The 23,117-nt window shown below is 39.7% G+C and overlaps 1 protein-coding gene across 4 annotated transcripts in view; it reads right to left on the reverse strand.

Moving 5' to 3' along the window:
• gria1b (glutamate receptor, ionotropic, AMPA 1b) overlaps window positions 1–23,117 on the reverse strand; it is a 100,284-nt gene that overhangs the window by 27,657 nt on the left and 49,510 nt on the right. For all 4 annotated transcript variants that reach the window (XM_017493447.3, XM_017493448.3, XM_017493450.3 and 1 more), the window contains exons 6-11: window positions 22,821–22,979; window positions 21,742–21,909; window positions 20,131–20,235; window positions 19,616–19,726; window positions 16,452–16,658; window positions 12,315–12,778 (exon numbers count right to left, since the gene is read on the reverse strand). In XM_017493447.3, coding sequence (XP_017348936.1) covers window positions 12,315–12,778; window positions 16,452–16,658; window positions 19,616–19,726; window positions 20,131–20,235; window positions 21,742–21,909; window positions 22,821–22,979 — 1,214 coding nt within the window. The remainder of the gene's footprint in view (window positions 1–12,314; window positions 12,779–16,451; window positions 16,659–19,615; window positions 19,727–20,130; window positions 20,236–21,741; window positions 21,910–22,820; window positions 22,980–23,117) is intronic.

The raw sequence follows: 23,117 nt of genomic DNA on the forward strand, positions 1-23,117 counted from the left end.
TTTGTAAGTGTAAATGTAAAATGATAGAAGTGCTAGCTGGATGCAGTTTTGCTCATGGTTGCTCATGGGGTGAAAAACAGGCTAAGCGAGAAAGAAGTAATTTTTGAATTTCTGTCCTTGAGGTAAAGTATGGAGCTGATGTAAGCATTTGGCTAATATTCATGGTTGCGTTATGTAATGTCGTAGTATACCTCTGATCCAGTCCCACGTATTTGTAAAACACCAAGTGAGAGGTGATCCACCGAGTGGACAGGGAGGGAAAAGGTCCCGTAACATATAGACACAAAAGTGTTTCAAATGCTTCATGTAATACTGTTGAATGCCATCATATAGGGCTAATAGCATAGGTATGGTGACTGTTCACAAGATGTGACCAACCTCACAATTAACAAAGTAGCCTATATTAGACACATTAAACAACATAACACAAACATAACATGAATATTGATATAAATGGAAAAAAACCCCTTCTTAGCTTAATTATTCCACAAAGCAGTCATGTATCTTACAGTCTCTGTAAATCTTACAGATTTGCTTCGCTCATCCGTGACTGTTCAGACTCCTTAAAATCCAAGAACGCACATATAAGATAAAGGGTTGAATTTCTCTGAGTGACAGACCAACAAGTTTCAAAAACAGCATCTTGTTCTGCACCATCACTTGTGCTTACTTCTTTAAGGAATGAAAACTGCCAGATCCATGAAAATCCCCACAAACACATAAAGAATGATCATTCATTAAACTGAATTTATTATTAGTACTTTTAAGGTGCCTGATCCACGTACATGTCTGGATTTATGAACAGGTTCACCTGAAATGTAAAAAATTCAAAGCTATGAATAAATATTTAGGTTTACAAAAACATTCAGAGGGTGGATTTTACTGAGGTGGATTTTTCAAGGACTTCAATACAAATGAAAAAATAAAAGAAATCCTGATGACATCTAAAGCCTAAGCACCTACCATTATCCATACATCCATTTTCTGTACCACTTATCCTACACAGGGTCACAGAGAAGCCTGGAGGCTATTCCAGGGGACATCCTGGACGGGTTGCCATCCCATCGCACACACATTATGGACAATTTAGAGATGTCGCTCATCCTGCAATGCATGTCTTTGGACTGGGGGAGGAAACCTGGAGTACACAGAGGAAACCCCTGAAGCATGTGGACATGTGCACACAGAGTGGAGGCGGGATTCAAACCCCTGACCTACCATTGTATTTTAGTTTAAGGTTTTCATTTGGACTAGCTTTATGCTAGCTTTTGTCTAATGTTATTCTCTGTGAAAAATCCATATAAGAGAGTGCCGTGTGGGTTACATATAGAGGTTTGATTTGGCTAAAATTGTGGCATCGTGTCTCCAAGTTAACCCCAATCCATGTACAGTAAATACAGTATGTTCACAATGTGATTCCAACATTGAAGGTATCTGTATTGTGTAAATATTTGTATGCTGAAAGTTGTACTAATATGTGTGCCAGAAATACCCTTCAAATATACTGCAAACATGAAGGAAGCTATTGAGGCAAAATGATTTCAGACATTTGACCTTGTTGTGACCTTGACCCAGTTTGGATCAATTAGAAAATTGAATCAGTTCGTCTGCTGGCTACAATGATAATTCCATATCAAGTCAATCATTCAACCACTCGTTCCTCACAGCTGGATACACAAATCCACTGGGATGAACCCACTCAGTGGTGGATGCATAAAAATTTCCCCCAAATTAAGGGCAACATCGTTCTCTCTTTTGTAGTAGGAATCTAGGAAAATAATTTTGACAGGGTCTTCACCATCTGATATATCTGACACATACATTACAACGTGTCAGTGCTCCCAAAGCTCAGTTAAACTCAGCATATCTCACCACTTAAACCCTCTAATGAATCACAGCAATTAATTAATGGAGTAACTAATCCTCAGAATATGGGTCACTTTGATACTCCAAGCCCAAAAGCTTTTAAGTTTTCAATAAGATATACAAACTCCATGGAGATACAGTACTTCACCCTTTCAGCTCATATTCACCTCATGTACTTCAGACTCTCAGTGGTGTCTTTACCATTATGGACATCGTGAAAGCAAACGCATCAAGTTCTGTGACAGGCTGTCTTCTCTGGAGAGCCGGCCGTGTTTAACAGCGCTGAACATGGGGTCACCTCTGCAATGAGAAAAGCCCTAGGCTGCTGTGTGTGTGTGTGTGTGTGTGTGTGTGTGTGTGTGTGTGTGTGAGTGTGCGTGTGTTTATGCTTGTGTGCATGATGATAATGTGTACGTGTGAACAGTGGTGTGTAAACAGGGTGTGAATATTTTTTTAATACGTAAGCGTATGTGATGCAGAACTGAATCAACAGCGTGTTTATGTGGTGGGGCGTAACAAGCCTACAAAACGTACACACACACAAACATGCACTGTGTGTAACACGTCCTAAGGATTACAAAACACACACACACACACACACACACACACACACACACACACACACACACACACACAGATACACACACACACACACACACACACACACACACACACACACTATGCCTACACCTCATTCTAATGTTAACCTTACCTTAGATATAGCTGGAAACAATTTATTTATTTATGTATTTAATTTTTTTAAATGTCCTCACTGGAACCAGCGAAACGCCCCCACAAGGTCAAGTCTTTCAGATATTCCTATCCTTGTAGGCACAGCTTTAAGGATCAATTCTTATTCAGGTAATGGCTTTTCTATTTTACACAGAACTGTCCTTGAAATGACATGATCTGAAGGCTCAAGGCTGAGAGGATCCTCTTTTCTTCCAGCGCCATTCATTTATTCATTTTGATAGACACTTCTATTCAAGACAAAAAGCATGAGCTTAGAATTTAAGGGTTACAGGCCTTGCTCAAAGGATGGAGTAGTGGCTCTTTGACAGTTCTCAGATGGAACCTTCAACAATTAAGTATGTATCATTTATTCTGTAAAATAAAGGTAATGTATGTAAGTCAATCTTAAAGACCATGCTGAATCCATCCATCCATTCTTCCATCTTCCATACCGCTTAACCTACATAGGGTCACAGGGAGCCTAGAACCTATTCCAGGGGCACAATGTGGGGGGCACCCTGGACGGGGTTGCAACCCATTGCAAGGCACATTCACACACACATTCACACACTATGGAAAATTTGGAAATGCCAATCAGCCTACATTGCATGTCTTTGGACTGGGGGAGGAGACCAGAGCATCCGGAGGAAACCTCAGAAGCATAGGGAGAACATGCAAACCATGGCCCCTCCATGCTTCACCTATCTTAAATGAGTATTTACATTACACTAAATTCACTTTTCCTGATACACTTTTCAACTGTATTTCTTGAAACTCCAGTCCAAAAACGTGTTGATGGCTGATTTTCATTTCTAAATTGCCCATGTATGAATGAAAGTGCGAATGTGTGTGACATTGTGCCCCTGTGATGGGTTTGCACCCCGTCCACGGTGTCCCCCACCTTGTGCCCCGAGTTCTCTGAGATAGGCTCCAGGCTCCCCATGACCCTGTGTAGGATAAACGGTACGGAAAATGGATGAATGGGATGGATGGATGGATGGAGACCCTATGTAGTACAATATAAGCCCAAGAGATTATACTGACTTAAAGAACAACAAAAGGTAATGTTAAAATGGGTCATTTAGCCACAAGGTTTAGCACAGGCATATTTACATATATGAAGCTTAGGCAACTGAAAGTAGAACATGGGGTATGCTTTGCCTTTGAGTAGGTTAATGTGATTAAAAAAATAGATAAAATTCTATTTGAGTGGAGTTCACTCTGATGGTGCTGCTGCACACATTATTGCACACTGCACTGTTATGATAATGCCCACGTAATGCTTCACCATGTGAAAATGTCAGAGTAATCTAGATTAATGATGTAATGTATGCACACATTACCATAAATTTCCCGGTATTGTCTTTAGTCAGAATCAATAAATCATATAAATCGAGACCTTCTCCGTCACAATGGTTCCTTGTGTATCAGCGTGCAACTCTGACATTTAAATCGGTGCGAACCGTTTTGTTTAGTGCTGAAACCATTAACATCAGGCTTAGTCCATTTGCATAATCTAATATCAGCCCATGTGAGCTGCAAGCAAGAATGCACATCTGGAGAGGCTACTGAATTGAAGGCATGTCAACACAGGCTCCAGCCATTTACAGGAAGCCATATTTCCACACGCCTGTGTGCAGAGACACCTGCTGTCTCGTAAAGTGTTCTGTGGTGTGCACTGACGAAGACGACAACAGCGCATGTGACAATGTCAGCATGTAGCAGATAAGCCAAATAAAATCCTGAAGCATGAACAACAACAGAAAAGGGATGTGGAACAATCTCGTTGAAGTCACCAATATAATACATCTCCATCTGCAGCAGTGTCGTACTAGCAGAACTGTGCCAGTCCGCTCTGCTGTGCTACAACAGATCTCTGCCAAAGCCTTAGCACTCGCCAGCTAATCAACTCTGCCACCTTCTCACAACCTTGTGTTATAGCAGCTTCGAGACAAAATGGCCCTTATTGCCGTTGTCGCTGCGCCATTTGCGGTCTGTCTCAGAAAAGGACAGGTAGGAGGAGCAAAAGCTTTTTTTTTTCCTTTTACCATTATACCTTTATCAGTGCAAAGAGAAGAAATCCATTCATGTGCCTTATCAGATTAAACAGCTGCTCAGAAAATCAGACAGGCTAACTGAAGTAACGCAGACAGGGGGAAAGGGTCTTTCTTTGCCATGATAAGGCCCATGTGTGCATGAGCTGACATGAATTACTTTGCGAGCAGTGAGCGCTTTGAATGGCAGTCCTGACATTTATCAAGGACAAACACTTTTGTATTTCAAATGGATGGTACAGATTTGCAAAGTTTCATACTGATGTGTAGATATTAGATATTTTAAACTAAACAATGACAGTCTTTTTCATATTACAATTATAATATCTTATCATGGTTTGCCATATTATCCTGTACAATAACAATTTAATTGTCTTGACATGATTTTACACTCCTATGATATCCAGTTATGTTTACTCTAATTTATGCACTTTGTGTCGACACTCCACAATTAACATCAGAGTATGCTATTACAAGTTACGATGGGTAAATCCAAATAGGATCCTGGAATGATTTACACAAGTGTTTTGAAGTCTCCGATACTGAGTGACATCGCCTGCAAGCCCCACCCACTCTTTTTTATCCATATTTCATGGTGAACGATCTGGTGATATCATAAATATCACATAGTATTAGGAAACAACATTTACAATATATGTTGCGATATGTGCTCTTTCTTCACACACACACACAAACACACACACACACACACACACACACACACACACACACATACACAAACACACATGCTGGCACCCCCTGGTTTGCATGGCAGGCATCTTGCCTTTTGTTCCCATCGACTCATTCTCAGGAACTTAATTAACATAGTTCCTTAGGGTGAACTAATTAACTGGGGGTCCATCCTGCCATAAAAATATTGCTTCATTCCCCATTGGTATCCTGGTAACTATACATTTCAAAGAGGCTCAGGGGTATAAGAGGGTATGCCTGGTAGAATACATTATGCTTTTTCCATCAACCATCCTATGTCCGTGACACTGATCAAGTTATATTTGTTTCTATTTTATGTAAAATTTGTGTAATAAATTCATTTGCTATTCTATCTCTAAATATTCAGAGGTTCTTCTGAAAGAGTATGATGCACTAAGAGTGCATGATATATATGTTTTGTATGGTTACTAGAAATAGTTTCCTAAGCTAAAGTTACAGTACATTTGACATGTTTAAAATCGACCTCTGACAAGCCAAAAGAAAAGGCTAATACTTGCAAGTTTAAACAGAACATCTGATAAGTTAAATAGGAAAGGCCTAGGCTTGCACATTGATAGAAACCTCTCAGCTAATAACATAATGGTTTAATAAAGAAGCTATATAAAAGCCTCTGACGTAGGAATGTCATTTTAATAAAAACTCTGTTTATACTTCTTAGCACTAACTAGAAGCTTATTCTGTGGAGTCAGATAAATAAGTTAAGAGTTATTATTAATTGGAGTCAGATAATTAATTAAATGGAGTCAGATATTTAAATCATAAACTAAAACACGCATTTAACCTTCGGCTGCACCTAATTCTGTCTTTGGTTATAGGAGAGCAGTGGACTAAGTAATAAACCCTTTATATTTAAGCCCTACACTATCTCACATGCTCATGACTAGACTTTAACAGCATCCTTGCGTTCTGCAAAGGTAAACTGAGATTATTTTGCGTTCATTAATGAAATAAGATCTATCAATCTATTCAGCTTGGTGTTAACATCAGTTAACTATATTTATTAGGGATGCCACGAAATGGCATTGTCAGCCAAAAATGGCTGAATAAAATTAAACAGATCTACAATGAAATCTCAAATATAACACTTTATGATTAATGTTAATGGTGATGATAATTAGAAAGTGATTAAATACTCTGGTTTTGTTTTGCTTCTTTGCTCTCCTGTGCCGCTCAGTACTCAGACATGTTTAAACACTTTGAGCAGCAAATCATCCGAGAAAATGTTGGTCATGTGGACATCCATCCATTTTCTGTACCGCTTATCCTACACAGGGTTGCCAGGAGCCTGGAGCCTATACCAGGGGACTCTGTGTACGAAGCAGGGGGCACCCTGGACAGGGTACCAACCCATCACAGGCCACAATCACACACACTCACATACTCATTCACATACTACGAACAATTTAGAGATTCCTGGGGGACGAAACAGGAGTACCTGAAGCACAGGGAGAACATCCAAACTCCGCGAGCACAGGGCGGAGGCGGGAATCAAACCCCAAACCCTGGAGGTGTGAGGTAAATGTGCTTCATCTGGACATTAGACAAATAATTTATCCATCCATCCATTTGCTATACCTCTTCTCCTTCAGGGTCGCAAGGAACCTGGAGCGTATCCCAGGGAGCATCGGGCACAAGGCGAGGTACACCCTGTCCGGGTGGTAGTCCATCACAGGCCAAATCACATTCACACACCCATTCATACACTACGGACACATTGGACATGCCAATCAGCCTACTATGCATGTCTCTGGACTGGGGGAGGAAACCGGAGTACCTGGAGGAAACTCCCGCAGCACGGGGAGAACATGCAAACTCAGGGCAGTCGGAGGGACTCGAACCCCCAACCTTGGAGGTGTGAGGCGAACATGTGGACATTAGACAAATAATTTATAAAAAGGTTATATTGCAAAATGTACTGTTATGATTTTTTGTACCGATTTCTACAAATTACTGCAGAATCAATTAACAATCCATCATCCATTTGGGTTTTCCAGATCGCCGCTGCCAGCAAGCAGTTCCCGACTGCACAGCTGGTAACTATGATTACACCTATCCCTACTCTCCTTAAACATGAAATGGTGGAAATGCTTGTTTTCCTGTCTTTTTGAGGTTATCGGTTCCAAATGATTTTAAAACTGTAAATTGCAAGTAGAGAAAAACATCTATGTTGCACAAGCTTTTGTTGCTACTTGTCTATAAAACACCCAATTGCTTAGAAACCAAAATCCATCTCGTATCTACTTGAAGAATACAAAAATAACAGGAGGCATGGTGAGGAAGCATTTAGCTTCTAAACTACCCAAAACTGGAACCAACTCCCACGAGATCTCAGATATGTCCCAAGTATGGCCATCTTTAAAGAAAAAACCCACACTGATTGACTTGCATATCAATATGTATAATCAAATGTTTCCAAAGATTTATTTTATGATTAAATTCTGTTGAATTGAATGAGTTGAAGTTTAAACATCTTTCATTGACATGTTGATCTGTTTTCACTTTGGGTAACGCTTTCCTACATTCACCCATAAAGCAGTTTGACTGGCGTTCAAACAAATAAGATTTCAAAGGTTTAACTTTCATTCTGATAGCTGTGTTAACTCTATTGTGCTTTTGTACATACCACATATCTAGATCACTACAGCACGTACCACATATTGGCCTGATATTAGTTCTTTTAATTAATATCCTGCTAAATTCAGGACACAGAGAGACAGTAATGTCTAATGTTTTTTTTTTTCAGTCTTACAATAAAGTCAGCGTTTGGCTAATGTTAGCTTGGGTGCTCATTACGATTAAAATTGTCTTACTTTCATATTAGGTTATGTACAGTATCTCACAAAAGTGAGTACACCCCTCACATTTTTGTAAATATTTCATTATATCTTTTCATGTGACATCACTGAAGAAATGACACTTTGCTACAATGTAAAGTAGTGAGTGTACAGCTTGTGTAACAGTGTAAATTTGCTGTCCCCTCAAAATAACTCAACACACAGGCATTAATGTCTAAACCACCCCTAAGTGAAAATGTCCAAATTGGGCCCAATAAGCCATTTTCCCTCCCCGGTGTCATGTGACTTGTTAGTGTTACAAGGTATCAGGTGTGAATGGGGAGCGGGTGTGTTAAATTTGGTGTCATCACTCTCACACTCCCTCATACTGGTCACTGGAAGTTCAACATGGCACCTCATGTCATAGAACTCTCTGAGGATCTGAGAAAAAAAGAACTGTTGCTCTACATAAAGATGGCCTAGGCTATAAGACGATTGCCAAGACCCTGACACTGAGCTGCAGCACGGTGGCCAAGACCATACAGCGGTTTAACAGGACAGGTTCCACTCAGAACAGGCCTCGCCATGGTCGACCAAAGAAGTTGAGTGTACGTGCTCAGCGTCATATCCAGACGTTGTGTTTGGGAAATAGAAGTATGAGTGCTGCCAGCATTGCTGCAGAGGTTGAAGGGGTGGGGGGTCAGCCTGTCAGTGCTCAGACCATATGCCACACACTGCATCAAATTGGTCTGTATGGCTGTCGTCCCAGAAGGAAGCCTATTCTAAAGATGATGCACAAGAAAGCCCGCAAACAGTTTGCTGAAGACAAGCAGACTAAGGACATGGATTACTGGAACCATGTTCTGTGGTCTGGTGAGACCAAGATAAACTTACTTGGTTCAGATGGTGTCAAGCGTGTGTGGCGGCAACCAGGTGAGGAGTACAAGTCAAGCATGGTGGTGGGAGTGTCATGGTCTGGGGCTGCATGAGTGCTGAGTTCATTGAGGGAACCATGAATGCCAACATGTACTGTGACATACTGAAGCAGAGCATGATCAGTATGCAGTATTCCAGCATGATAACGACCCCAAACACACCTCCAAGATGACCTCTGCCTTGCTAAAGAAGCTGAGGGTGAAGGTGATGGACTGGCCAAGCATGTCTCCAGACTTTTACCCTATTGAGCATCTCTGGGGCATCCTCAAATGGAAGGTGGAGGGGCACAAGGTCTCTAACATCCACCAGCTCTGTGATGTCATCGTGGAGGAGTGGAAGAGGACTCTAGTGGCAACCTGTGAAGCTCTGGTGATCTCCATGCCCAAGAGGGTTAAGGCAGTGCTGGAAAATAATGGTAGCCACACAAAATATTGACACTTTGGGACCAATTTGGACATTTTCACTTAGGGGTGTACTCACTTTTGTTGCCAGCGGTTTAGACAGTCATTATAGCGGACGAAATGTTTTGGTTATGATGAAGAAGTGTTTGTGCAAGTAGCCCATTACTTTAAGAACATGTCTACAGTTCCTTATGTCGCTTTCATATTGTTTTATGGCTAATATCAAGCCTTTATTCTGCACTATATCTGATATGCAACCACATGTGTGGGAAGTTTCAGTTTTGCTAAGTTTCACTCTTGCTGAAAACGACTTCTAACTTCTTCAGAGGTGAATTTTTCACTACCAAATTTCCCCGCCCTTTTCCTCCCCTTCTTTTCACAAGACGCAATTTATGCAAATATTCTTAGTAAAATCACCCTCAGCACGCATAATTTATCTGATTACACATGCAAATTAGTGCTCTTTATTTGGGATCTTAGTAAATCAGGGCTCTAGAGTGTTGACTCCATACATACAACATTATATTGCTTGAACTGTAAAAACAACACAACAGACTTGCAGAATATGTAGAGAGCCTGATTTAGTATATTCATACCCAGCTGCACCAGCACTGCAAATCATCCTTTCAGACCACCACAGAGAGTTTGTGCTGAGATTTCCATAAAAAATCCCTGAAGTGCTGAGAAAATGATTCATATCACCCCGCTCTATATTCTCTCATTCCCTCGGATTTACCTGATGTAACACCTGTCTGTGTGGGTCACACAGGGCCAGAGCACAATCTATCATCCCCCATGTGCTCCTCTGTGTAATTGCCCGATAAGAGTAAATCAATGGCTTCTGTGAAGATTTTCATAAGGACCCTCTAGTTGGCACAGAGTCCAACCTTAATTAGCCAGTCAGAGATGGACAGTGAAAACATCTGCAGCTGTTGATCTCACACAGTGAGCAGAACGACGGCAGCCCAAGTCCCTGACTGAGAGTGGAATCTAATTTGAGTCGCGCCAGCTCTCCCCTCAAGCCAAGGAGATATATATATATATATATATATATATATATATATATATATATATATATATATATATATATATGTTGTATCTAAATGTCAAACGACAGTTGAGGAGCCTGGAACTTCTAGAGGCTCTGAGACCATCTCGGTATAATGAGGGGAGAGAACAGACAATTGAGCAATGCAGCAGCCATACAACACGCTAATGCTTCCCATAATGACTAATGGCAAGAGAAAATAGTACGACAAGTGTCAGTTCAGCTGAAGGCACGAGACAGCTTCGGTTCAAGAGAGTGCAAAATAAAAGGGAATACATAGCTGCAACAAGACATGCACTGTTATACAGAATTGGGTCAGAACTGCCACCTCACCACAAACCTTGACATGGATTCACATCATTAAAAGAAAAACACAAAACACACTATAGCATAAATCCTATTCGGATTGGATTTGTTTTACATGGCGGTATGAAGTAATGTCATTATTACCAGAGTATCGCTGCGATTTTAGTCCTAGCCGGATTCTGTCATACCAGAATTTTTGGAAACATGAAAAGATTTAACTTTCTATAAAACAAAACCTGGCTAGAAATAAATCCAACTAATACATACAGTATCCATCCAAATTGACCTGATGGTAAAGATTCTATGATATCCTGCTGGAAAAGTGGTTTTGAGCTTTTTCTTTAGTGTAAACACACTCCAAGGAACTTTATAAAACTCATCTTTTATAAAAGATGATTATATGACTATATTGTCATATAATACTGTCATGTCTTCTTAGGGTTTTAGGTCAATTATTGAGTTCCTAGCACACATATGGGCTTATAGCTAACTAATATCATTCTAATAAATAATAAATAACATCCATGACAAACCTACGTTGGGGAATGTCCACCACTGCTGTGTGATTTACAAAAATATGTATGGTCATGTTACTGTACCTACTGATGTTAAAATTTTTAGCATGATGATCATGTGTACAAGGTAAAGACATCTCCAGCTTTGTGATTTAAATCTGAATTACTCATGTACACATGTATGTCTGGCAATAGTACTTCATAGATATACTGTATGTTCAGTAATCTTAATCCAATCCAAACTGTAGATGGATATCTAGGTTTGCTTTCAAATGACGCATTCACTGCTATTGTGAAAATTGTGGTTTGCTGCAAAAAACACCTTTTCATAAAGAATCTGCAATTTTTAACAGAAAAAAAGTTATTGACATTACATTCTTAGTGTGTGTGGTAACCAATATCAAATGAATACTTTTTAACGTTTTCTTGTCCAACACTTCTGACTGCTCAAGGTTTTTCCCACAGAATATTCTAGATTCTCATACTTGTTTGAGGGTTTAGTGGAATCCAAAGTTTAATTCAATACAAAAGTTTATTTTTTTGTTTTTTTGTTTTACATATGTAGCCAGAAATTTTCTAAATATTTGTAAAAATCCTCAAAGCTCTCTCGTCCCCAGATGCTTCTCAAGCTCCAAATTTGGAATATTGTCTCGGCTGGTGATTCATAAATCTTTCATTACTTTCTCTATTACTGCTCCAGCATCCCGGTTTTCCCTTATTATGCTATCTGGCTTTTCTGTTAGTTTCAGTTGTTTTACTGGTGTTTCCCTTTTTCATTTAAATTGAGTTGGATTTACTGATGGTTTGCGACTTTAAAATTATTACCTTGGCGTTATTGTGTTTTATCTTGGGTAACTGTGCAATTTTTTTTATTTCTTATTGAGTTTGACTGTCTTCATTGCTTTCATAAGTATCATTCCCATCTTAGTCATAGAAATCCAAAAACATACCTGGGTGAAATATCGCAGCCTTGCTGCATGAAGGCACCCAGAGAGAACCACAGACTATTAAAAATGCCGAACTCGTTGGAGTGTTCAGGTGGTTTCTCCTGCTTGTCTTGCTGGCTTGGACTCTGGCCATGCTGATCCTGCAACTGCGATTGTCCGGCTTCCGGGGACGGTGTCCGGTTCTGGCTCAGATGCTCACCGCTGTCCTCTGAGTCGTCACTGTGCCACTCGTACGGACTGAAACGGCTCACCAGGAATAGGACCACGCTGACACCGATGTACGCAAACACTATACACATCCAGATCTCGTATGCCAGCGGGTCCAGGAAGGAGAAGACGCCTGGCTTGGATTTGGTGGGCTTCTTGATCATGATAGAGATGCCCAAGCTCATGAAGGGCTTGGAGAAGTCGATGACCTCCTCTCGAACCAGGGTGATCGTGAGAGGAGCCACGGCTACATCGGCTTTCTGTGTGGCAAATGCAAAATAGCATATACTCTACTTCAGCACACAACCTGATATCTTGGCTTTGCCTTTAAAAATCTAAGAAGACTATGACTATGAAGATTACTGCAATCTCATACCAATAATTCATTCTGGCTGCTCAAAAATGTGCGTGCGCGCACACACACACACACACACACACACCAGTCAACAATATTTGGGCATGTCAGAATTCCAAATCGTCAAATAATCTTAAATTGTGAAAATGGTATATGTTCATACATTATTTAAGTTTATACTCTTCCCTTCATATAACCGACTGAATGTCGCATTGCATTAAGAAGGATTCGTGTGTGTGTGAGTGTTACAAAAGCCTGTTCAATCAGAATGATACAAATTCCTCTAACAGTACTACTGTACAGGATGAATAATAACAACAAATAATATCTAGAATGCTTGAAGAAAAATCCATACAGCACTGTAGATGATTAGGATTCAGCCTCACTCACAGTCGCTATATACAGTATCTCACAAAAGTGAGTACACCCCTCACATTTTTGTAAATATTTAATTATATCTTTTCATGTGACAAACTTGAAGAAATGACACTTTGCTACAATGTAAAGTAGTGAGTGTACAGCTTGTATAACAGTGTAAATTTGCCGTCCCCTCAAAATAACTCAACACACAGCCATTAATGTCTAAACCACCCCTAAGTGAAAATGTCCAAATTGGGCCCAATAAGCCATTTTCCCTCCCTGGTGTCATGTGACTTGTTAGTGTTACAAGGTATCAGGTGTGAATGGGGAGCGGGTGTGTTAAATTTGCTGTCCCCTCAAAATAACTCAACACACAGCCATTAATGTCTAAACCGCTGGCAACAAAAGTGAGTACACACCTAAGTGAAAAGTCCGAATTGGGCCCAAAGTGTCAATATTTTGTGTGGCCACCATTATTTTCCTGCACTGCCTTAACTCTCTTGGGCATGGAGTTCACCAGAGCTTCAAAGGTTGCCACTGGAGTCCTCTTCCACTTCTCCATGATGACATCACAGAGCTGGTGGATGTTAGAGACCTTGTGCTCCCCCACCTTCCGTTTGAGGATGCCCCACAGTTGCTCAATAGGGTTTAGGTCTGGAGACATGCTTGGCCAGTCCATCACCTTCACCCACAGCTTCTTTAGCAAGGCAGTGGTCGTCTTGGAGGTGTGTTTTGGGGTCGTTATCATGCTGGAATACATGATGGGATCATGCTCTGCTTCAGTATGTCACAGTACATGTTGGCATTCATGGTTCCCTCAATGAACTCAGCAGTTTTCATGCAGCCCCAGACCATGACACTCCCACCACCATGCTTGAATATAGGCAAGACACACCTGTCTTTGTACTCCTCACCTGGTTGCCGACACACACGCTTGACACCATCTGAACCAAATAAGTTCATCTTGGTCTCATCAGACCACAGGACATGGTTCCAGTAATCCATGTCCTTAGTCTGCTTGTCTTGCGGGCTTTCTTGTGCATCATCTTTAGAAGAGGCTTCCTTCTGGGACGACAGCCATGCAGACCAATTTGATGCAGTGTGCGGCGTATGGTCTGAGCACTGACAGGCTGACCCCCCACCCCTTCAACCTCTGCAGCAATGCTGGCAGCACTCATACATCTATTTCCCAAACACAACCTCTGGATATGACGCTGAGCACGTGCACTCAACTTCTTTGGTCGACCATGGCGAGGCCTGTTCTGAGTGGAACCTGTCCTGATAAACCACTGTATGATCTTGGCGACCATGCTGAACCTCAGTGTCAGGGTCTTAGCAATCTTCTTATAGCCTAGGCCATCTTTATGTAGAGCAACAATTCTTTTTTTCAGCTCCTTAGAGAGTTCTTTGCCATGAGGTGCCATGTTGAACTTCCAGTATGAGGGAGTGTGAGAGCGATGACACCAAATTTAACATACCTGCTGTATAACATACTCACTACTTTACATTGTAGCAAAGTGTCATTTCTTCAGTGTTGTCACATTAAAAGATATAATCAAATATTTACAAAAATGTGAGGGGTATACTCACTTTTGTGAAATACTGTGTGTGTATATATATATATATATATATATATATAGTGTGTGTGTGTGTGTGTGTGTGTGTGTATATATATATATATATATATATATATATATATATATATATATATATATATATATATATATATATATATACTTACATATATATTATAAGTTCTCTTAGAGACAGCTTTTTTTTCTCCGCGAGCTGGGGGTGGATGACAGCTCTGTTCACGAAACATCTGCAAACGCTGTCTGTTTTAAAATCCTCAAAACATTCCCATTTTTGTTTCTGTCAATCACCCAGTCATTCACAAAGGGATGACATTGCTCATAGGACTAGGAACAGATGACTAGAACACAGAGTTATACTACATGATGAGCACTTAGAGAAACACGAGTTAGAGAAATCTTTTTCAAGATGTTGGTTTTAAAGCTTGGACATTGCATTGTCTGCTCCTAGGCTCATTGTGGGCCAATTTGCTAGCACATTATTATCCTTTTCACAAGGGATTTGTGTCAATGCATGAGAGAGAAATGGAATGAAGAAATTCTCCCTCCAGACAACAGAAAGGGGAATGTTTCAATGTACTTTATAGAATAGATGTGTTTGGCCATTAAATAACCTACAAGGACCTATAAAATATGCTACAGAATCTCAATGTCCACTGTAGTTTAGACAAACTCTTGCTTTTACATAAAGATAGTATGTGTCCCTGATTTGCGCAAAGAACAATTTGGATGATTTCTACACAACAATTTTCATTCTAAAAGGTTTGCACAGGTTTGCGTTTGTCTTAAGCTTTCGTCACAAGCTATCAAAATGACTCCCTACTTGCAAAAAAGGCAAGTGCAAGCTGATTTACTCACATGGTCTAGACAGAATTCTATAACTTCCATGAACAAATCTGAATATCGTATAAATTTTGCGTGTTTGCTATAATACATACTCATTTGGGGGCATTATAATTTACATGTACAATATACAAGGTAGAGTCTATGCAAACAGACTTAAGTGGCACCCACAGTGTAATTTAATGCAGCCTGGAATGGCGAATGGATGTGCAAATTTATACGACCCAAGGGTCGTAAATTTGAATAAGCCTGTGTCCGCCATTTGAAGACAAATTTAAACCCTTACTTTATTAAAGTTGATCAAAATTACGGCTTAATATTACTGCAGTAAAGGGTTTTTTTTCTGCACAATAAATGTTCTCACCTCCGATGCCAATAGCATTCAAAGAGCCTGTCAAAGGGTTTTCATTCATATTTCCCTCATGCACAAAACACTCGAACTCTCTACACGCTTTTATCTGCCATTCATTACATATTTTTGTTTTTTGTTGTGTCTTTTCTCCTTTATACTTGTCTCATTTATACATTCAAGTTGATGCACGATTTTGTGGATGTGTGAAGTTCCAGTTTTTTTCTTTAGTCTTTAACCAAGAACATTTAACATTTAATGCAAATATTGTTTATATGCATGTGATATTCTTTAATGATTTTTTGGGGGAAATCACCCAGAACATGCCCACATGCCAATATGCAGTTTATCAGACTGTACATGAAAAAGAGTTCTCCTTATCTCAAGAACTTCATATTAAATCATATCCAAAAACTTTCAGCTGTTTAACCTACCCCATACACCAGCTCTCCAACCATCCCGTTCCACATTTTGGTATCAGGGTCTCGGGCTCCGTACTTGCCGTCTGGCACGAGTTCCAACTTGTAGGAGTAGCCCACATGTTTGGCGATCTCGGCAGCCAATTCCACGCAGTATCCCTCGTACCTATCGTTCCCTGACAGCTGCTCGTGATTTTTCTTCAGCATCACGTACGGAGATTCCTGAGGGTGGAGGATGCAGTGAATATAGATGTTCATGATCCGTGCCAATTTGACTACATGCTTTCTAACACAGCAGCACCCTTAACGTGTGATGAACCCACTTTAAGGAGAAATAGATTTGTCAAAATGCTCACTGTGTAAAATCGTGTGGGATGGTCTGTTGCAAATGAGGATGTGTAATGTCCCCGAACACAGAATAAGGCCAGCAAACTGTGCTCCTAATGAGCAGAATAGCATCCTCGGCGGGCCACGGATGGATTTCCGCTCGTTATGAGGGCCATGTGAGGCTGGTTGCAAAACAAGTAAGGGAAGATACTGCTCTATCATCCTCCTGCTAGCCTGTGTGTGGTGCAAAACTGTTGGCCCTTGAGTCACTCATCCAGTTAAAGCTATCTGCTCTCTGTTCCAATAGAGGGATGAGCCCGACTGCTGGGGGTTTGTGAATAACAGCTGTGAACTGCCCTTAGAAAATACGGTCAGCTTATTTTAAAAAAAAAAAAAGATAGCAGGGTTCTTCCTTTCCTCCCGTGCGAAACAGCATGCTCGCCAGTTCTGTCTGGGTGCACTTATCATACAGTCTCAGGCACTCAACACTCAAAAAGATGACGTAGACCAGGGCCAATTATTTTTGTATGGACTCGAAGCCACGAAGCCATGGATGGCTGAGGTATCTTATAGATTTGAACATGTGTTCTTTTGCTAATGGGCAGCTGCACCACTTGACGGGATTCAGCCGCTCTCGTGAAAAAAACCAACCCTTCATTCAAGTGTACTACACGTTTATTACAGGACAAGAACTATACTAAGTGACTAAGTATACTTGGTATACTAAGAAGTATACTAAGTATATTCACGTTTGATATACAAGCATATACATGTATAATTGGAGATAGTACATTAGTACATTAGTTTCATTTTAATACACTATTAATATTTGTAGGCACCAAGTAAATTAGTTTTAAATGTACTAGCAAAAATATGGTTATGAAACGTATTTCTGAGCAAATAAAATATTGAGGTCCACAGTAAATTATTTATTAGGCATTTATGTAACTGAGTTTAATCTAATATAAATTATGCTCAAAGCTTTTTAAAATCAGGAATTGTATTTGTAAGCGAGATTTTAAACTTCCTTTACTAAAATTCATATTAACCAGATTTCACTGTCTTCTAATATGCCGCACACTGAATATATGTGCTGTACATTAAATATCGCATGTAAATACTGATGAAAGTAACCAGTGAGCAAGCACAGTGAGCAAAAATGTCAACCAAAACATGAGATTTAATTGAAAACTGATTTTCGGGCACCTCTGTGTGAGTAAACTCTAGAAATGTTTGATGCAATTGCCAGAAGACCAGCAGTTTATGAAATATTAAAACATGGCAGCAATAAGCATGTGGTCAAAGTCTCTCGGATATCATTATTTTCAAATAAAGTCAAGTCAAGTGGCTTTATTGTCATTTCAACCATATACAGCTGGTACAGTACACAGTGAAACGAAACAATGTTCCTCCAGGACTATGACGCTACAAAAAACACACTAATCACATGGGACGACACAGAACTAAATAAGATCTACACATTTTTACATAACGTGCACGTGCAAACGTGTAATAACAACACAAGACAGTACAGTACTACTAAAACAGGACAACAGGCAGAGTAAGTGACAATCTGTCGCCGAACAGAACACAGTTTTAGTGTGGAAGTGTCCGATATAACAGGTAGTGCAAAAAGATAGGTGCCAAAGAGTAACAACATAATTTAAAAATGGTATAAATGTAAACATAACATGCTATGACTTACTGTAGTATTCAGCAGATAAGCTTATCCCAAATATGGGTATAGTAGTTATTGCAGTAGCAGCCAAGTGTATAATAGTGACAAGAAATTAAATACGATTCTTTTTATAAGTACAGTAGCAGCAAAAAATACAGACAATACAGAAATGTGCAAATATTGCAATGGGAGTGTGATGGTATTCGGTTTAGAGTGTGTGTGTGTCTGTGTGTGTCCAGTCCAGTCTCTGATTATTGAGGAGTCTGACATCTTGAGGGAAGAAACTGTTACACAGTCTGGCCGTGAAGGCCTGAATGCTGCGGTACCTTTTTCCAGACAGCAGGAGGGTGAAGAATTTGTGTAAGGGGTTTCATCCACAATGCTGGTGGCTTTTCCCTGTTTCCCTGGGGAATTTATGTTTGATGTGAACATTAATGGAAGTTCTTGACCTGTCTCTGCATGATTTTATGCATTGCGGTGCTGCCACATGATTGGCTGATTAGGTAATTGCATGAATAGAATAACAATAGGTGTATAGATATTTTCTTCTTGCTTTTAATACAATTATTTCCCAATTTTCACTGGCAGTAGACTGGTGAAAAAAAGCCTTAAGAAAAGCCATTCTCTCTAATGCCAAGTCCAGGACTTGAGGGAGACCAGATAGATGTTGTCTTCTATCATGATTCAAACCTGCAGACTGCAATACCATTGGCAGAGATGCCAATAAAAAAAAAAAAAAGCTTCCTTCTGCCTCACTTTAATACACACAGGCAAGCTCCAGACAGGCAATCTCTGCTACTAGCAAACATTTTTAACTAATAAGTCCCTCAGAGGAGAGCTGCACCCTTCATACAGAGGGAAATCAGCACAGTAAGTCAAGAAATACTGAGCGATTCGCTTCACTGATGAGACACAGCCACAGTAAGAGGCACCGCTAGAGGCATCAAAGAAAAGTAAATAGAAGGTAACAGGACAGACCACTCTGTCATACAGTGAAATAAACTCTAGACCTGCTATAGAAAACAAGGCGCAGGAGGCCTGAGACATGTTAATAGCAAGGAACATGACCTATGATTTGACACAAAGGCAAAAAGTTAGATCCTGTCTATATTAAGCTCTCAAATGGTACATTCTGTCTAAATCAGAAATAATGAAGCTGACAAGAGCCACTTACTAGAATGGTGGTGACAATGTATGTCCTATTGTGCATGCCGAATGTCTCGTTGAGTGTGTGGGCGTACGTCGCCGTGCTCACATACTTCTCATTTTCGTTCCAGTAGCCCACCTGCAGACAGAATAAAGGAACAGCGCAGGAACTATTTTTAGGATGATAAATATTCATATTAGAGGCTTAAGAAGAAGGGAAAGCACTTGGAAATGCATGCACACCCTTTTCACCCCTCCAGTGACTAACACTTCACTCTCGCTGTGTTCCTGAGATAAGGTTGAGGCTCTAGCTACAGCTAATCACTTGCACTGGCAAACTTTGAAACGGCAGCTGAAGGAAGTACATAGATATTCTGCACAGCTACAAATAGGACTGCAAGTGTGAGCCTAGAGTAGAGTAAGTCGAAGAATGAAATACAAAATAACATATATATATATATGTATTTTTGTGTAGTGTGTAACGATTACTAACAAGCAGAAAAGAGAAGTCACTGTGTAGGTGTTTGGAAACCAGTTATTTACCTTCTTGGGTCCACTCGGAACAAGCTCCAGTACGCTGACAGTAAAGTTTGTTCGATGTCCTTTCTCGTTGAACTGGACGTGGCCTGTTAGACCTTCAAACTGTACCTAGAGAGTAACATATATTTTCACTCAAGTGTAAAAATTTGTACTGCCCCAGAAAAATTGACCATTCTGAGATGTTAAAAATGAAATGTGGGTGTATCCTTAAACGAGTCAACAATCCAAATCATGAAGACGAATCAACAGAAAAATAGGTTTCTGTAATGTTCAGGAAGATTGTACAGTTTGTGGGCTACAAAGGGACTGAATATTACACCTGAGAGGATCCAAAGACTCTAGGCTGATACCAAAAAGGCAGTTATACAGGCAAAGGGTGTGCAAGTTTTCAGAAATTCTACCCCAGCGCTGTTGAATTCTCAAATATGATTGTTCTGAAGGTTTTGATTAATTTTCTATAACAGCATGACTCTGACAGTAGTGCTGGCTGTAATTCAGATCACAGGTTTATATTAATGTGCTTGTTCTAATACGTTATCATTTCTGTAGTAACATCTTATTCAGAGGGACTATCTATATAATCTAAGCCTAACAATAAATGTAAAAATATGTTGTTATTAAACAAAGGCAATGTTATGAGTATGAGACTTTCTCTAAAGAGACGTTCATGTAACATTTATGGAAGGAGTCTCCAGTGTCAGTTTATAGTAACAGACAGTAAGATTTCTGCCAAAAAGTGGAAAGTCTTCAGGGTAAAGTTGTTTATGCTTCCCAGTTTCTCTGTACCATGACAAGCCATGTTTTGGAGAGGCTGGTGACAAAACAACTGTTTACAGATGCTATAATATAAGGTAAGTGGTGACATGAAATTGTCACATGGGCATTCCACAACATCAAATGTAATTAGAAATGGTTAAAAATGATGTGTTGTTCATTAATAGATTAATTTTAAAAAATACTTTCATTGGCAAATCAGTGGCACTGTGGTATAATGGACATGCAATGCCATCATGTTTTATTCTTTATATATTTCTGTTGCATTCAGAAAGGAATGTAATGTTTTAAAACTTTTAACAATATCATTTTTTCCATTAATAATTTAACTTGATCTATTTCGTTACTGTGAAACATACATTAATTATATTGGTATAAGTAATTTAAAAAAATTGTCTTAAATGTATGCAAACCCTATGACTGTATAAAAAAGTTGGGAGGGGAATAACAATCTGCCTGTATAGTGGTAAAAACTAAAATGAATAGTTATATCATCAATGTTATGCTACGCTACAGAGAGCAAAAATATAGGTTAGGTTATAGAAAAATCAAAGAAAGCAGTATTTCTGGATTGTTTAATACTGAAGGCTTAAAGCAGCCCTCTTAACAAAAAATCTATTTATTTAAATATAACAATAGCACTACGGCTGTGGTGGTACCATAAATTTAATGTTTTCTTTGAGAATGTGAAGGACTGAAAACTATAATATTGTACTGTTATAATAACATGAATATTTCCACACCTTTATATATGATTGTCCAAGAACTGATTAAATTGGGTGGTGATTAAATCAATGAGGTGTGAGTGTGTATGTGTGTGTGTGTGTATGTGTGTATAACCTGTTGGAGGGCTCTCTGGATGTCAATGCCTTGGCCCCATGGTGCTGGGGGGTTGGCCAGACATTCGCCTGCATTCCCTCGCCGGGAAATGTCGATACGCTGCCTCCTGAGGTTTTGGAAAGCAGTGGCCATGACACTCACACCATCATAGGTGAGCGCTCCTGTGTACTGTGTGAATGCAGGGAGACACCAGTGAGTGTTACAACAACAAGAGGACAAGCTAGAGCTTCTTAAAATTACTGTACTGTGCAGTTGACAGATACCTGGTATCTTAAAGTCATTCTGGAGCTGGGAAAATGTGTAGTTTAAGTAACAGTTTATACTTCCTTATAGTAGTATGGTTTATACTTCCTTATAATCAGTAGTATGGTTTCAGCATTGGATAATATTTTTAATGTACAATCCCCCCACACTTCCCATGGCCACATTGGTTATGCTACAGAAATAAGACCCTTTATTTGAAAGCAAAACTGATTGAGTAAAAAAAAAAGGATAGATTATTTGACTAAAATTGCTGAGTTCCTGACATATCACAACATCGATTTGGATATCAGCTAGTGTTTACTGACATTTCTTGCTGCCTCTGTACCATTATACTATATTTAACTGTAGGTAACATTAGCACAAAGCTAGCTACCTAGTAAACTAGCTCAAATTTGTTAAACACAAGTAGGATTTGACTCAAGAATCTTGAGGCTTTATTTTCATTCTCATATTCTCACCAGTTTATTGAATAGCAACCAAAACTATCAAAATATATCATAATGACCAGAAAATTTGTCCAATATCAACTATGTTAGCTAGCTGGCTAGCTAGCAGGTGGGTTTGTGGGTTCTGTAGCTAGTTACCAGAACTTAATCTAACAATGTTGGGGTTTTTTTGTCTGGAAAAATGTGAATTTAGCATTGGTTTATCCCCCCCCCCCCCCGCCAAGCTGAATTAGATACTGGGACTTCTATGATAAATATCAGTGAAGTCACACATACATTGTGTTTACAAACCCAGCTCTGTATGTTCCTAATCAATATCTGTAAATGCTTGCTGCAAATCCTCTCCTCACTGATAATATTGTTCTTCACCTTGAGTCTCCTCTTAGGGCTCTTCAGGTCTTTGCTGTCAAAGTCCAGCCAGTCATCTATAGTCCTGCTAACCATGGGGTCTGTGTAGTTCATTAACTGGAAGCCTGTGATGTTGGCACCACCTTTCCTGAACTCTGTCAAATTCAGGTCCAGAAAGCCCTTGGAGCAAAATTGATCAAAGCCATGAGAAATCACATCAATCCGACTTTCAACTGAAAAAATACAGGCATGTACTGTATACTGTATAATTTAAGTACTATACTAAAGCAGCTGTTCTCAGACTGGGAGCTGCAGAGA

Source organism: Ictalurus punctatus, chromosome 18 (genome assembly GCF_001660625.3).
Source record: "Ictalurus punctatus breed USDA103 chromosome 18, Coco_2.0, whole genome shotgun sequence".
Taxonomy (NCBI): domain Eukaryota; kingdom Metazoa; phylum Chordata; class Actinopteri; order Siluriformes; family Ictaluridae; genus Ictalurus; species Ictalurus punctatus.